The sequence below is a fragment of the Mercenaria mercenaria genome, chromosome 2, assembly GCF_021730395.1.
Source record: "Mercenaria mercenaria strain notata chromosome 2, MADL_Memer_1, whole genome shotgun sequence".
NCBI lineage: Eukaryota > Metazoa > Mollusca > Bivalvia > Venerida > Veneridae > Mercenaria > Mercenaria mercenaria.
This window is the reverse complement of record NC_069362.1, coordinates 43,192,068-43,210,343: the sequence shown is the minus strand read 5'-3', so window position 1 is coordinate 43,210,343 and position 18,276 is coordinate 43,192,068. Positions and strand designations below refer to the sequence as shown.

Here is an 18,276-nt window from a genome sequence, read left to right as displayed (position 1 = left end):
GCAGATGATTCGTAGGCAATGAAATTAATCACTCAGCCAAGGATGTCCCCTTAAGTATTGTTCACACTATTCACAGTATGAAGATTCGTTCATATGAAAACAAGCTTTGTTTTCATTAATCCTTCACAATAGAGACATTATTTGTTTTGCACAGATATGTTTGCTTTGTCGTAGATGTAAACATAGAGACCTCTACTGTGATAGTTACATATGAGAAAATGTCACTTTTAGACCAGTATTGTATTCTATATGCGTAGTAGGGTAGAGTATAAGCGTGCATTTATTCTGCCTTGCATTATGAGCTCGCGTTTGTAGCGAGTGGTAGGTGTGAAAGGTCTCGGGTTCGATTCTAGATCATGGCTGAAGTGTTTAAGTGTTTTCAGTCCGTTGCGAACGTGCATCTTCTAGTGTCCCTGTCATAATTTTGGCAGGTTTTCGCGTAATTGTCAATGGATATTAATTTAACATCCTTCATGTTTAGATATTCTTGCATTAATACATGCACATTTGAACATTTTATGGTATTTCACAGAAATGGACAGGTACTATTTTATAGAATTCATTTTGTTTATTTTGGAAAAGAAAATACCTTGCTTATAAAGTCCTACACTTTCTGTATTTGTTTCTTAAAACAATGTGTAGTACATAACTTTGATCTTTACCCCCTGTAAATTACCTCTTTCATTTGATCATCCAAGAGTGTCATGCCAAAATATAATAGTATTACGCTTTTAAACGAATGCACATGCAAACAGGAAATGAGCCGCGCCATGAGAAAACCAACATAGTGGCTTGCGACCAGCATGGATCCAGACCAGACTGTGCTGTTCGTTTTTAAAGCCTATTGGAATTAGAGAAAATGTTAGCGAACAGCATGGATCCTGACCTGACTGCGCGAATGCGCAGGCTGGTCTGGATCAGTGTTAGTCGCATAGTCGCAAAGCCACTATGTTTGTTTTCTCATGGCGCGATTAAAATAGTTTTTTTTAAATGCGCTATGATATGTTTCATATGACCAGCTATTTCCTAGACTCTGTAAGTTTTGTGTTGTATGAACACACGGTTATGTTTAATTGACAGTATGTCAGACTGAACATCAACTATGTTATCCTCTTTTGATTACTACTACTATTACTGCTACTACTACTACTTCAATTATATTACCTAACCAGTGTTCCTGAATTCTGTACCAGTTCAAACCTGTTCTCCATAGCTAACCGGCAACTTGAATCAGAGGTGGAGGATGAGTAATTTTAGACACAATATACACCTCGCCTTTTGGTCGAGCTCACGACCATGCTATACGTAGATATGTGCTTTTTCTTTTTTAGCTATGTGGGCGGGCTGATTATAATAATGGTACGGATCACAAATCAAGTACACATATAAATTCAGGCCATTAACTTAATTTGTTAATCAATGCCTGCAACTTTTGGAAATGAAGAGTGGCTTTATCTGACTTCAATTCGATCTGTTACAGAAAATAACAAGAATATTGCGTCATAAATAAACAAAATATGCTAGGGCATTTATATTGATATATTGAAACATCAAAGACGATTTGTTGTATCAGGAGTGATGTTAATCATAATGTCATAAAATCTATATTTGCTGACCTCTATCTATTGTGCCAAAACAATCTAGATTCTGAGATATCTATATCTGAAGAAAATCGTATAAATTCACACAATATACGTTTGACATCAGTCAGTATATTCTTAATTGAGACTTTATGCCAAACAAAACCTAGACGGAAGTGATATATGTTTTGCGAAAGAAATGACAGGCTGAATTAAAACACGAGACTTGGCATGATTCTATGTATAGCGCTTCCATCAATCAAGCAAGTTTGGTAATAACTGAACATTAGACTGACCTACTGGCATTCAATAGTTTAATCAGGAAATATTCTTACAATGTACAGTGATACACTGCTTGTATTTTCTCAATGTGTACACAACAAAGAAATATGATCGTCGGCCACATAAACCATTTTCTTTGAAAGTCTTGAAGTTCTTGTTTTCACTTCTATTTCAAAGTTTCAGGTTTCAGCAGATAACATATATCTATGACAACATTTCCCAAGAAATACAAGAAGAATTCTCTAAAATCAAATATAAGCCGAGTCACTACGTATGAAATTTTCTTGTTGCCACTTTCTGCAAAATCAATGAAAACGGCTTACTCCACATCGCAGGAAATTAGCAGTCGCAAATAAAATAAATCAAGAAAGATGAACCGCGCCATGAGAAAACCAACATAGTGGCTTTGCGACCAGCATGGATCCAGACCAGCCTGCGCATCCGCGCAGTCTGGTCAGGATCCATGCTGTTCGCTTTCAAAGCATTTTGCAATTATAGAGAACCTGTTAGCGAACGGCATGGATCCTGACCAGACTGCATGCTGGTAGCAAAGCCATTATGTTGGTTTTCTCATGGCACGGCTCAGATGTATTTTATCATTGACTAACCGCAAGTCTTATTATCCAGAAGCAAGTTTGTCATTAGAGCTAAAATGGACTTGAAAATGAAAACAGTGTAACATTTGATGTGTCTTTGTACAGTTTTGAAAAAAGAGGGCTAAAACCACGACGATGACGACGACGACGACGACAACAACAAAAACAAATAAAACCAACACATTAATTGCCTTTTTTGTTGTACACAGTTTTGCAACATGTAATCGAGTAATTAAAACCGAGTCTGATATTTTTTTGTTTGGTTGCATTCTATGCTTCCAAAGGACCTTTTCATATTTTATATTTATATTATAGTGTTGAATATCATTCAGATTTACATATTTGTATTACATGATTTTAACTGTAATATAGTTGACTCATTATTATAAGATTCATTTCTTGGAATACTATTTAACGTCTTGCGTGAGAAAGGAATTTGTATTACAGGCCAAGTGAAAATATCAATACACAATCGTCTCTTGCAAAGTTAGTGCTATTCCGATTTCGTTCATGTTTGCATAGTGGAATTCTCGTCTCCTGGACTCAGAAATTAATGATATTTTAAGTATCATAAACGTTTCCCAGACTAGTAAAGTATCAGTATCAGTGTCGAAAAAAAAACAACATCTTTAACACGTGTTCCTCAAAGTTTCCTTACCAAACGTTGAAAGAGCTGATACTTTTGCTTTCACTGTTAGCTTCACTTTCCCGCCAAATCAATAACAACCATGGTCCTTTTCTTTTTTTAGAAAAGTGAATCCAAATTGTATTTCTAAGCGTTTATATCAAGAAAATATCTGACCAATATAATACGAATTCACCTATTTACATGGATGAACATTTGTAACAGAAAAGACGTTACTCGTGTTATCAGGAAAAAGTTATAACAGCATTTTTACGATGAACAAATATGTTATAATTTAAAAGTCACTATTACTACCACCACCCTTAATAGTAATTGATTTGTATAAAAAATTGCTTTTCATCTAATATAATTATAAATCTCAAACACTATTTGCTGGACAAGTGCATTATAATACACTCTTTTGTCTATATTATGTATGTTTTTCTGTTTCAGTAACAATGAGACGGTCTACATGGTTTCCATTATCTAGTTTAGTCATTCTTTTAATCGCCGGAACTATTTGTTTTGTTGGACATTGTGAGTCTGGGAAGAAAAATTTAACATTTGTGAGTGGTATACTTTTCGTTTTGGCAGGTAAGTCAATACCATTTCTGTATGGAAAGAAAGTTAAAAACATTATGAATGGTCAATATTTACAGATAATATTTTTACCTCCGTTTTCTAAATTATAGCAAAACAAATTGCTAGTCTAGATCTTTAAACTAACTCGTTGGTTATTCAAATCTTCTGTTTTACGAACCATAAAAGTATGAACGGAAAATATTTAAAATACTACAATATGGAGGCAATTTTGCCAATATTCCTTCACGTCATTGAAAGATATTTCGTTGTTTAGATATTAATTTAGGACTATTCTTGTATAGTTTTGATTTGTTTTGATATATTGTAATTGTTTGCTACATTTTTGTGCTTCAAAGTACATTATAAAATAGTGTACTACAGTTGAATAACAGAACACATTTTGTTCTCATATATATCAGTTGTTTTAAACATACGACATTTTAATTATTTGATTTAATTGTTATTTATTTACTGATTTATGCTGAATACTCGAAACACGTTTGTAAAACTGATGTTTTCTTTGTCTGAGGAAGTGCTGCATTTAGAGATGCAAAACATTCTTCGTTTTCAATTCAGCAAAGTTATTACACTGAAATTGTATAGTGTCTTTCAGTGATAAATTTAATTACACAACCAATCATTTTATGGACAGTAAACAAAGAGTAATTGTTACGTAGGAGTTTCAAGATGAATATTACACGTTTTTGAAGAACGTTAATGCATCTGTGATTTCATTTTGGTATTAAGTGAACAGTGTTGATTTTAAACTCAGTAATTATAATTAAAAATATACCGGCTCTATCTGGTGACATGCCTCCTGTACTCTTAAGGATAACATGGTGTAATAGCCTTATTTCATATCTTGTAACTGGATGGTAATATTTAAATGAAATTTGGTCACTTTAAAGACATTCAAAATTAAAAACGTTTCACCGAGAGATTTTTCGAATTTTAATCTTTTTTGGGGAGATAATCGGTACTGAAGTTAACATTGATGCCTATGGGAAATATATAATTTTTCTGATTATGAGAATATGAGCTTGAGTTTCGAGAAAATTTTGCGGTAGAAAGCTGCATTATATGATTCTGATACAAATATCAAAAAGAAATCTAAAATTCCCCGTAGGGAAAAGGAGAATTTTTTTTCTAGTTTTCAGGGGAGATAACTCATGAAAAACCAAAATTATCAGGGGAGGTAATCTAAAGGGAATTTTTAAGAACTTCTGCCACTATGTAACTTGTCAATATGCACCTTATTTCCATTGTTTGACATTTTCAAAGCTTACATTATCAAGTTGTATGTACGCTTTTGGTGAAATTGGGGCCTTTTATGGGTAGTCATCCTTAAAACCAGGAACACGTTTGAAAAAGAAAATGATATGATTGGCTGCCTTCCATTTTGGCGAACAACAAGGAAGGAACGGAGAGAAAGCAACCGTATTTTATTGTAGAACAGCTGACATTATGTTGATAGTAGGCACTGCACTGATTAATGTCAAACGTTTTGACAAAGAGACGCGAAGAGAAAAAAAAACTCACTTTTTATTTATTTCTAATATCGAAGTGTTGCGTGTAGGCCTTTTGAGATGTAGAAAGTACAGTAATTAGCATTTTAACCAATTTAAATTTTAAATATTTGTTTTACAGTTACAAGCTATTTTGATATCAAATTAATTGTTTGTTACATAGAAGGCATTCATCATATTAACAATTTATTCTTTTCTTTAGGTTTATGTACCCTGGTTGGAATAATTCTCTACATCGGCAGTATAACAGAAGAAGTGGGGAACAAACCCAAGGTCTCACTAGAGGATTTGCAATTTACGTACACTTACGGGTCGTCGTTCATGATGGCCGTAGGTTCATTCGCATTGACCGAAATGTCCGGTGTGTTTTCTGTTTACCTGTATATAACACGTTATAAAAATGCACAGAAAAAGAAACGACAAGAGGCATTAAAGTCAGAGACAAACGACAGAAATCAGCATTGGCGTCATAAAAGATCGCGCCCACAGTCACGTGATAGATCTCAGTCCCGCGAGAGATCGCGAGATACTTCATTAAGTAGGTCAGAAAGCTATTACACTTACACACCTATATCTGAGACAACGTGTGCGTCTCATGAACTGTCAAACTATTCATTTCCAAACGACAGTTCTAGAAATACGCTTTCAACTACAACAATTGCGGAGACTCACGTACCTAGAGAAAATCTTTATGGAGCGTCTAATATAGACTACCTTAGAAAAACTACACCGGTATAATAAAGGTGTTAGAATATGTAGTTAGGAATATCAAATTAACAATAAGAAAACCTTTCTTGAATCTATTCTTGTGCAAGGATTCAATAAATATTTTCAAAGCAAAAGTGTCTGCAAAAGTTAAAGGTATGCAAATGTGTAGTGTTTATGAAATTAAAATGGCGAGTTATGCCTGGGTGTAAGAAGTAACATACGTTACCTACATACGTTACCTATTTTAGTATTATACAAGGAGTATAGTAAAAAATACATTTAGATGCCATTTTTGTGGTGTGACCTCTATACACACATACAGTGCATATGTGTAATTGATATATGCCAAAAATATCATTGTTTTTTTTACCTTGTAAATATCTGTGAGCTCATAATAGAATTTGAAATTTTAGTATTGCCGTTAATATTATACTTTATTTTATTTGCTGATGTTTGGTGAAGAAAATATATTTGTAGTTTATCATATAATTAGTAGAAAATTCAGTTGTTTTAAACAAGCAATTATTTCAATTTGAATGCATTGATGATTGAAAATAGCATTGTAGTATGAAATTTGAAGTTATATTTATATCGTAATTTTACTTGAACACGAAAACTTGGATTTCATCTGACATATGAGCCGCGCCGTGAGAAAACCAACATAGTGCGTTAGCGACCAGCATGGATCCAGACCAGCCTGCGTATCCGCGCAGTCTGGTCAGGATCTATGCTGTTCGCTATCAAAGCCTATTGCAATTAGAGAAACCGTTAGCGAACAGCAAAGCCACTATGTTGGTTTTCTCATGGCGCGGCTCATATAGCCGGTCGTTATAGCAGGTCCTCAAGTCTTACTGCCCTTTAGTAATTTAAAAAATCGTTACACTAAATTTTAAACATTTGTATCTTATACATACTTTAAGTTAGTGAATAACGATTCATGTGACAATTGTGCCATTTATTATCACTTTTTTATTAGATGTCATTAATATTTTTCTATCTGGTGTAACTGCATAGTGTGTCATTTGAGATATATAAATGTTTTACACTTTTATTCCACTGTAATTAACTTCTTTGATATTTTCATTTACATTACAGTTTTGTTTAGAAGGTTGTAATTGCATTGTTTGGTCTTTGTTCATATTAATGTAATTCGTTATTTCGGATCGGCGTGCATTAAAATCTTGTAATTAGCGACTACCAATCGTGAAATAGAGAAAAAGGAAATTATTGACAAATCGAATGACCTTTTGGCATTATGCGACCGACTTTAAGACAAAAAAAAGACAGTTTTGTGCAGTTTTCTTTGCTAATTTTGTTTTTCAATTTCCTTAACGACAGAATGTAAAAAATGGATATTTAGACTGTTTTAAGGAATCAAAACGTACTTTTTACATAATTTTGAAGTGTTGATACAGGCATATCTGACGATACATGAGTTATAACGTTTAACAATATGAGGGAGGTAGATTTTTTGCCAGCTATATACCGTTGTAAATTACCCGCTTACATGCGCATTAACTTGGAACAGAGGCATCATCTGCAAAATGAGGTCTCATTTAATTAAAAAAAAAAAAAAAAAAAAAAAAAAAAAAAAAAAACAGGAAAGACATTTGATCTTGTTATCTCTAAAATAATGATTTTAATACAAAAAATATCATTAGGTTCGTTACCACTATCATAATATCTTTTTATCAGTTGATAAATATCTAACAATGACGCATTTTAAACAAAATTTTGCTAATTACGATACCGAAGAGTTAATGTATCCCGTACAGTAAGATCGACAAGTAAACAAGTAAAATATAGCCCTATTATATTCCATATTATTACTTAATCAAACAAGCCAGTAAATCCTATGACTCGGCAATGAATATATAAGCACACAAATAAAGCATACTTTTTCACTGTTTTGTTAGACCTTATTGGAATCATGTTACGTCGATAAAAATGTCTTTTTAACCTTTACAGTGACATCATATACAGGTATCTATCTGTGTGTTGTATGATATGTTAATATGTACCTCCATAGATTTGTACAACATATAGATACATACAGGAATCTAATATCATTCTAAAGGTTAACTGACCTTCCTATTGGTGTATAATTGCATATGATTCCGATCTGGTATCACGGCTTTAAGAACATCCCATGTGTGCTTTTCGGCAGTATACGTATACTGTATATTATTTTGCAATCAAATATGACTACCTTTTCAGTAGTATATCAAGTTATTTTGCAGTAACATAATCAGGTACAACTGTTTGAAACATGCAATTGCGTCCTTTCACAGCAACCTATACGATAACGAATAAAATATACTCGTCCGATTTAACGAATTACTTTGATTTTTAGCCTGCTGGCGGCAAGTGATTCTGCCTTTACGACCAGTGCAGACCAAGATCAGACTTCACTGTTCATGGTCTGCACTATTCGCTATTCAGTCAGTAAACGTTCAGGGAACATCCCGTCGAATAGTAAGTGGTACTACCAAAATTGAATGACCAGAATTTTAGCAGGGTAAAGGTTAACTGTGTTGCAGTCAATATTGTTCAGTATTTCATTATTTTCTTACATTTTGTATTACTCATTTGGATGTTGTAAACAAAGTTAATGTGCCATAGATGGGTGACAGCTTTTTCACTTGAATTTGTGCTAAAAGTAGAAGGTGTATGTAGAGAATGAATATAAAATATTCAAACTGCAGAGATTCATGATGTCATGCTTTTATGATTTTTGAAAATGTTTACATTTAGAAGTATACTTTTGTACAATATTTTTTCTCGATTCTCCAAAACTTGGCATTCATTACACTCATTAAGATTTAAGTTTTCTCCTCGAAAACGCTCGTTTTATTTTAGTAAGAATGTAATATTATTTACAGTCTACTCGGGTATTCCGAATCACTAATGATTCAACCTTCCCAATTTCTGTATTATGTAACGAGCAAATGATCTGCTTATAATAATGAAATAATGCTTATGTTTAAGGTGGTTTAGCTAGGATTTGTATTCTTTTATCGGCTGCAGCTGATATTCATTTCATGTAAACCTATCTGAAAAACGTCACACAAAATTTATATGTAGTACTTTATGTACACTTTATTTTTCTCTAAATGTATTTTTTTTGATGAATTGTCGCACGTATAAATCTTTGTTAGATAAATAATGTCTTAATAAAGGAACAGGCTGAGAATGGGGTGGGTAAGTCAAAAATTAACTGTCTAACACTCCAAAGTACGACAAAAACCAAAATATTGATAAAGAACATGAAAAGAAGTATAAAAATTATGGTGATTCGGAATACCCTATATTTCTTGATTGTTTGATATAAATTATAGTGTTAACAGTAAATGTTATAAAATTCATCACTAATAGTATAACAGATGCATGATTATATATACAGCCATTGCTCATTTGCTTACAGTCCATAGAATAAACAAACGTGTTTGTAAACATGGACGGATCCAAACGGAAGGAGAAGAAGCATTTTATAGAAATATTTTGATGGCAAATGCAATACATAACCGTATCCCTGATCAACCTATAAACCGGGCTTGTCTATTTTATAAGTACAACAACACGGTTTACCCATTTAAACGAGTTGTACATTATTGGGCAACTTATACATCAGCTCAATATTTCTGGGCAAAATCTTGCAAATTGAATTAAAAGAACATAATCATATATTTTGTTTTACTGAAAAATTAGTACATGTTATAACTAACTGTGGACTAATTTGTCAACAAAATATTTAGGTTTACACAAACAACTGCCCATTTGGACTAACCCGATATTTTAAAATTGTTCCGAATACCCGAGTAGTCTGTATAATATATAAATGTAACGGTTAAACGTCATTTCATTATATGAGTTAGACCCAAGAATAATTATCATAATTATGACTTCTTACATAAATTGTAAATCAAAAGTTTGTTCTATTGACCCTTTATAGTTCAAAACTAAATTTAGCTGAGCTAAAGTTTGAAAGACTGAAGGCAAAAATATGAAAATTAATTTCTGATTTAATATAATAAAACATTTACCTAAATGGTTTGTTGGTCAATTATTAAAACTCAGAACTCGGACAATAGTTTTGACTATTGACAGGATAACCATTAAAGAAGTGTATACTATAGAAAGATTTTAATGAAAAATCAGTTTTATGTTTTTAATAACACATGTTTTTGAACCTACTTATTTTGAATTGACACATTCTTTGGCATACTAAAGGAAGGGTGATCCAGAATTGCGCGGAAGTTTTTATCATCTAATATATTTCTCTATGAATGATTAGAAATGTAAGTTTTGTGAATATACAAACACTACTTACTCGTTTTGACATTCCTTTGACAAACTGAATATATAATCAATGTTTTACAGAGATCCTAAAATCATATATTTTTTCTCTACAACTGGCTTATTTTAAGTTACGTTCCTTAACCCTTAGCCTGCTGGCGGCAGATGATTCTGCCTTTGCGACCAGTGCAGACCAAGATCAGCCTGCACATCCGTGCAGTCTGATCATGGTCTGCACTGTTCGCTATTCAGTCGGTAAATTTTCAGTGAAAACCCCTTTGAGTAATAAGTGGTACTGTCCAAATTGAAAGATGGACTAGTCCATTATAGAAATATAGCAGGTTAAGGGTTAACTTTTCACAAATAATATCAATGAATAATCTCATATTTCTTGGATCAAATTTCAAAAATAAAACTCAGTGTATGCAAACATGGGCGTTCGTAACATTTTAAATATCTACATGCGTATATGGACATATTTCGGAGCTTTAATCCAAAACGTTTTATATTTTCAAATGATTATGTTTCCATTTCGAACATTTGAAAAGAGATGATTATATGTATTGTTTTATATTTTCTAAATATACCATCTATTACAGGAATGCATCATGTCAACAACTGTGACCGGGGTATTTACATCTAAGTTTTTCAAGATTGTTTTATTGTCCACGTCATTCACGATAAGCTGTCATATAAATTCTCTAACTTTTATGCTATGGGTGTAATTAATTATAAATAAATAAAAACTAGTGCACCGTTGTTGAGGAATGTAAAAAATACATTTCAGACATTCAAAAACAATTTGTTTTCATTTTAGGTTCAAGAAATTTGCTTGGTTAATATTATATTTCATTGACAATAGGTCTTCAGAATACAACAACACAACATAATAAAGATAATTATAAATCAGATTGTTCCGAACAAATAAAGGAGGCTTTCTAAAGATATTGCTGTGTTTTTGACATGTACATTTTGCCTTAAGTTTTATAAAACATACTTTGATACCAAATGTCTACTTTTTAGTTAACACAAGACGTCACCTCAACGCAACAAAGTCGTATCTTATTATAAATTTATATTAAGATACGACTTTGTTGCGTTGAGGTGACGAAGAGTTCTTTTTATATTATTTCGCAAAGTGTCTGATATACTTATCTATATAAATGTAATAAATGTGAACTTAGTAAATGATTTGCAGAAAAGCTAGCATCATTTGCAAATGTTGCTGTTATTTGAAACAAACGTTCGCCACTGTGAATACAAGGGAAATTATATTAGACAAATTAAAACACAATATCCTACGCAATTGTCTCCCCTTAAAGAAATAAAAATATACGTCTGTCATTACAAACACTTTAATTAAGGTTTTTCATCATTTCATATAGATTGTAATTATTAAATTGTTTCTAGTACATTTCAAAGATTTAAGGGTGAAAGAGTAAAGTTGAAAATAAGAAAATAATACTTGAATTTCTTTTCAAAGGTGATCACATGGTAAATTTGACGGCAGATATGCCCGGAGCTTGTAAGGTCTATAATGTCCCAGACGATTGTTCATAGGAACAAAACTGTTTCGTAGGCCCAATGTGTGAAAATAAAAAAAAAATGTTCCCACGAAATACTTTTTTTAACTATACAGTGAAATCGTATACAGTAGAAGAGGGAACTTTTCCTTATTTCTTCCATCTGAACGCGATTTCATGGGAAATAGGTTTGTTTTAAATCATCGTCATTGACTTAAGCATAATTAGTATAGCTTTTGGGAGCTAACATAATTTTATAATCTGTTTTGCCTTATTTGCCGTTTTCAGAATGAACCTGGCATAAACATTTGGAATGCATAGAGTTTTTTCATGACCTCTTTTAGTATTATAAAAAGTATTTATGCGTATTTAAAATGGCATGTATCTTGTTTTCTTGTTTTTATTTGGCAAACTATTCTATGTTTATTTTTTTACAGTTTATCACCCACCATTAAACACACTGCATTCAATGGTTCGCGTGGCTGCAGTCCAAATTGAATTTCGCAGTTACATCTCGCGTGTCCTCTATACAAATAGTCTACGAAGTATAAAATTCTTTCGCGGAAAGTTAAGGAAAAACCGACATGAATCGTAACACATGAGTAGCTGCATACAGTCTCATTCTCTCAGCATGCATTCTCTAATCTTTTAGGACAGCAGACAATGATTTGCACATTGTTATGATATCTAATTCACTATAAAATCATATTATTATATCTGCTGTATTTCTGCTTTTTAATTCAGTTCATGATTTTTACCTTACAACACACTAATATCAGTAATTATCCTTTCAGTTCATGATTGTAACTTACAAAACATTAGTATCAGCCATTATATGTTCAGTCCATGACTGTAACTTAGACATTATTAGTATTAGTCATTATTAATTCAGTATGTGAATGACACCATACAATATCAGAAATTGTCTGTTTAGTTCATTATTGGCACCTTACAAAGCATTATTATCAGTAATTATCTATTGAGTTCATTATTGAGACCACACAAAACATAGTATCAGACATCATCTATTCTGTATGTGATTGACATCATACTAAATATTAGTATCAGAAATTTTCTATTCAGTTCATAATTTTTACCTTACAAAACATTGGTATCAGTCATTACCTATTCAGTTCATAATTGGGACCCTACTCGTACACAACATTGGTATCACTAATTATCTATTCAGTTCATGATCAGGACCGCATAAAACTTTAGTGTCAGAAATTGTCTATTCAGTTTATGATTGGGACCTTACAAATTATAAGTATCAGTAAATATCTGCTAAGCTCATTAATGGCACCATACAAAACATTAGTGTTAGTCATTATCTATTCAGTTCATGACTGGAACTTTACATGGCATTAGTATCAGAAAATATCTATCGATAAACTAACTTTAGTAAAATTAGAGCAACTGTCAATATTTATGACGAAACATTTCAAATACTTGCGCAGTTCTTTTACGTAGCTTTGTGTTAGAGCTCACCAATTCATTTAACACTTACTTAAAACGCCCACCTACTTAGCTCAATAGGGAGAGCGCAGATCTACGGATCGCGAGGTCTTGAGTTTGATCCCCGGGCGGGGCGTATGTTCTCTGTGACGATTTGATAAAATATATTGTGTCTGAAATCATACTTCCTCTATCTCTAATTCTGGCGGGGAAGTTGGCAGTTACTTGCAGAAAACAGGTTTACACTGGTACATCCAGGAACACTGTTTAGGTTAACTGCCCGCCGTTACATAACTGAAATACTGTTGACAATAGGCGTTAAACTCAAAACAAAAACAAAAAAACTTACTTGTAATAAATCAAATAGGTGTTTTTCATTTAAGGAATGTGATTAAATAAGATTATGGCTGTCATTTATAAACAAAGCTCTCTAAATGAGTTTATAAATATTAGTTATAATCAAAAAAGCTCTCTAAATAAGATTTTGAATGTCACTTATAAACAAAGCAGTATAAACAAATCTCTCTAAACGAGATTTTGAATATCAATTATGAGCAAAGCTGTCTAAATGAAATTATGGATGTCATCTATAAACTAAACTCCCGAAATGAGGTTCTGGATGCCATTTATGAACAAAGCTCTCCAAATGAGATTATGGATATCATGTATAAACAGATCTCTCTAAATAAGATTGTAAGTGTCAATTATAAACAAAGCTCTCTCGATGAGATCAAAGTAAGCATTCAAAAACAAAGTACTCTAAATGAGATTATGGATGTCATTTATAAATAAAGTTCTATACATGAGAATATGGAAGTTATTTATAAACAAAGCTCTTAAAATGCGAATATGAATGTCTGTTATAAACAGATCTCTCTTAATTAGTTTACGGATGACATTTATAAACAAAGCTCTCCAAATAAGATTTCGGATGCCATTTATAAACAGACCTCTCTGAATAAAATTATGAATATCATGTATAAACAAATCTCTTTTAATAAGATTATGAATGCCAGTAATAAACAAAGTTCTCTAAACGAAATTATGGTTTGTATTTATAAACAAAGTTTTCTAAATAATATTATGAATGTCAGTTATAAACAAATCTCTCTAAAGGAGATTACAAATGTCAATTTAAATGACTCGAACAGTCTGTAAATACAAAAAGAAACTCTGAAATATAAAGTTATGTCCTTTGTTTGTAAAAATATATACTGGGCTTTGTTTCAATATGTTAACTTTCAGAAAATCCATAGTACATTGTACTTGTTTCATATAAAATTGTTCATTTCAGAGGTTGACATGAAGACAGATGTTCTGGAAACAATAAACGTTGTAAGAAAATAAAAACATGTGTTTTAAAATTCCATATTTAAAATAGTAATTACAATACAAATCATGTGTTTTTCAAAAACAATACGATCGGTGTCACTTAAAATACCTTGTAATTAATTATTTGCACGGTTTAAAGGGAAATAAATTCCATAACTCATACTATATCTGAACAACACAGTTGATCCCCTTGTGTTATTATACAACCACTAACATTATATTTGTTTCTAGTACAAGCTGTAGAGCTATAGTCACAATTAAATGTCATGTATAGCAGTCATTTCCGGTCTTTTAGTACTAATAGTACACATTTTTACTGTACTTAGCTATACATGTATTAGGTATGTACTATTTAAAATCAAATACACAGTTTTGTTTATACACAAAGACATATTAATGATATTAGTTTTATGTTTAAGTAATTGTACAAACTTGAATTTGGGCCTAATATATATTTAATATATTGATAGTCTTATTTACTTTTATTTACTTTTATTATTGATACCTCCAATCACACTAAATATGTGTTAAATAAATGAATTCCATTTACATTCATAATTGAAGAACATTTGTGCAAATTATATTTTCATTTCAGTAAATATTTAACAGTTTGAAAATATTGGTTAAGACCTAAAAGCAAAATGATATTATACTATTTGACTACATAAAGACTGAAATATTTTGCTACCACCCTTTTTGAGTTTATTAGAACGATATGAGCCGTGCCATGAGAAAACCAACATAGTGGGTTTGTGACCAGCATGGACCCAGACCAGCCTGCGCATCTGCGCAGTCTGGTCAGGATCCATGCTGTTCGCTAACGGTTTCTCTAATTACTATAGGCTTTGGAAGCGAACAGCATGGATCCTGACCAGACTGCGCGGTCGCAAACGCACTATGTTGGTTTTCTCATGGCACGGCTCATATGTTACATGTCAAGTTTAGTATATAACAAGAAACTGACAAGAAGTAGTTGGACATTGGCTCCTGTCATCCATCAAGATACTTTGTTGCAAATGGGAACCTGCAGATGTTATAACACATAAAAATAGCATTATCCATATAATATCATAGTGCAAAACATGTATATTATACATACGTACATGTATATGTAAATATATATACATTTTTTTTTCAATACATTCATTTGTTTTCGTAGCAATAAACATATTTTATATCCAAGTTAGGCCTAATGAAAAACTTAATATATAGTTAATTATTCTGAATTTGTTTTTACATCTAGATCGTGCAGTTCTTTGAAAGAAAAAAATTATTTGACCAAGTGTGTTGTTTATATCAGTATATACAATATATGACAAATTATTGGAGAGGCCTATACCATAGTTACATTTTTTTTCAGTTGATTTATCATATTATTGAGCCGTGCCATGAGAAAACCAACATAGTGGCTTTGCGACCAGCATGGATCCAGACCCAGGATCCATGCTGTTCGCTTTCAAAGCCTATTGCAATTATAGACACCGTTAGCGAACAGCATGGATCCTGACCAGACTGCGCGGATGCGCAGGCTTGTCTGGATCTATGCTGGTCGCAAATGCACTATGTTGGTTTTCTCATGACGTGGCTCATATTTTGCTCATGTTTGTATGGATATCATGTCATTCCATGGGTCCTAAAATCACAGAAAGTTGGACATGAATATATTTGTACGTTTTTGTATACAATTTGGTTAGTTCTTAAATCTTAATGAAACAAAATAAATATGTTATAAAAGGCAAGCTTTGTTGACTTTCTTGTTTTCTGAAGTATACGTACATATACAGGCAAGTGTATATGTTTGGTCCATTTCTGCCATTTTGTTCATTTGAGATATGCTCTACCTAACAGTAAGAAAATAAAAACATGCTATATAGTGCTTAAATATTTAATAGGAATATGCGTCAACCATGAACACTTTTCAAATATTTCACTTATTTAGAAGGGGGCGAATTCATGCTCTGTTGCATGTATTTATTTTATACATTACTGCCATGCTTCATGTCGTGCAATACAGCAGTTTACGAAGCCAGTGAGATGAACGAGAGGACTATATTACCGTTCGACAAGGGAGCTAACAACGCTGGTATTAATCTATCCCATATAAGGGTGATCCCCCATTCAATTTTTTTTTCAATGCGCAAGTAACAAAATGTAGTAAAAACTAACCTAACATTAAAAGAGTGGAAAAAGGGCGGGGGAAAGCGGGGATAACGTATAATTAACACAAACAAACTTGCAAGATTACAAAAACAAGCATGTCACACTACTTAAGCTAACTAATTTCAAGATGTTGATCAAGCTTTGAAAATATTTAATATTCAAAAATTTGTTAAACTTCTTCTTACAAAAGGCATGTTTAATACGTGAGTGTCGACTGGTTAGCGTCCTTGCTATGTAAATGAAATGATACACCAAAAGTTCACCTGACTCAAAGATCACTGGTTTTGTTTCCCATTTTACCGGGTATGTTTACTAAACTTTTTACCTGTGAATAAAGACCACCTTCAAACAACGGCCACTTTTCGTCTCTCCAAACAGTGGATTTTAAAGACAGGTTGACTGTAAACTAGTACGTTCTGCTACTACATTAAGTTACTATATACCAGCATGAATTTAGAACCATTAAACTATAAGGTAAGATTTTTTTTTATTCAGGATCAGTTGTGTGGAAATTTTTGCCTTTTCATCCTCATTGCAATGCTACAAATGTAACTGTAAAATGGACTACTGGATGAATAGATTTAATGTTTAAATCATTAACCAGTTATTTATCTATTTCCTCTATTTTCTGATACTATGTTTAGTTGTAGACCTTAATATTGTGTATTTTATTGTAAGAGGGCACCATGGAAGATTAACATACTTTAAGCTAAATCGGTTACCTGCTTTAGATAAAAAAAATTATATTTAATTACATTCAAAGAAATACCTTTATTCAAATTGCTTTATTACCGTAATTGGTCCCAGTTAACATGAATATTAGGAAGTTTTGGCAAGCCCCTCCCACTGGAACAAATGTACATATTTATTATAGAAACATACGCTTAATACATAGATAGAACAAACATTAAACAACTTAGCAGGCTTCATCGATTATAATGCTTTAAGATACGAGCGGCTATAAGGTTGTTTACAGAAAAGATAATCTAGACATTACTATTATATGCATTATGCATGTTTAAAACTATTATGAAAATGGTTTATGTTATATTCAATGACATAGCCGGCAGTGTTTTTTTTACTCATTCTCAATACTATGCTGGATCATACCTCACCTTTAAAACGATATATAATATTTGATATATGAGCCGCGCCATGAGAAAACCAACATAGTGGCTTTGCGACCAGCATGGACCCAGACCAGCCTGCGCATCCGCGTAGTCTGGTCAGGATCCATGCTGTTCGCTAACAGTTTCTCTAATTGCAATAGACTTTGAAAGCGAACAGCATGGATCCTGACCAGACTGCGCGGATGCGCAGGCTGGTCTGGATCCATGCTGGTCGCAAAGCCACAATGTTGGTTTTCTCATGGCGCGGCTCATATGTATATGTGTTTAATCTTGTATTACATTTTATAAGGGCTGTGGACGAGGAACCATAATGTAATGGCCTAAGCTCTTAATCTTTAAAATACACTATTCTTCTTCTTTTTCTTAAAAGTTTGGGAAGTATTCCTTAACTTAATTGTTCTAATCGACAAGATTGACTGTGTCAAAATGTGTCTTTTTGCGGTAAGACCGCGGTTGAAATAGATGTTTGCTTATTACCACA

General features: G+C 32.5%; 1 protein-coding gene across 1 annotated transcript in view; it reads left to right on the top strand.

Moving 5' to 3' along the window:
* Positions 1-6,033, top strand: part of LOC128555030 (voltage-dependent calcium channel gamma-7 subunit-like) — a 114,718-nt gene extending 108,685 nt beyond the window's left edge. Inside the window, exons 3-4 of the mRNA XM_053536385.1 lie at positions 3,537-3,677; positions 5,394-6,033. Of these exons, the coding sequence (XP_053392360.1) occupies positions 3,537-3,677; positions 5,394-5,929 (677 nt within the window). The 3' untranslated portion in view covers positions 5,930-6,033. The remainder of the gene's footprint in view (positions 1-3,536; positions 3,678-5,393) is intronic.
* Positions 6,034-18,276: the final 12,243 nt, after the last annotated feature.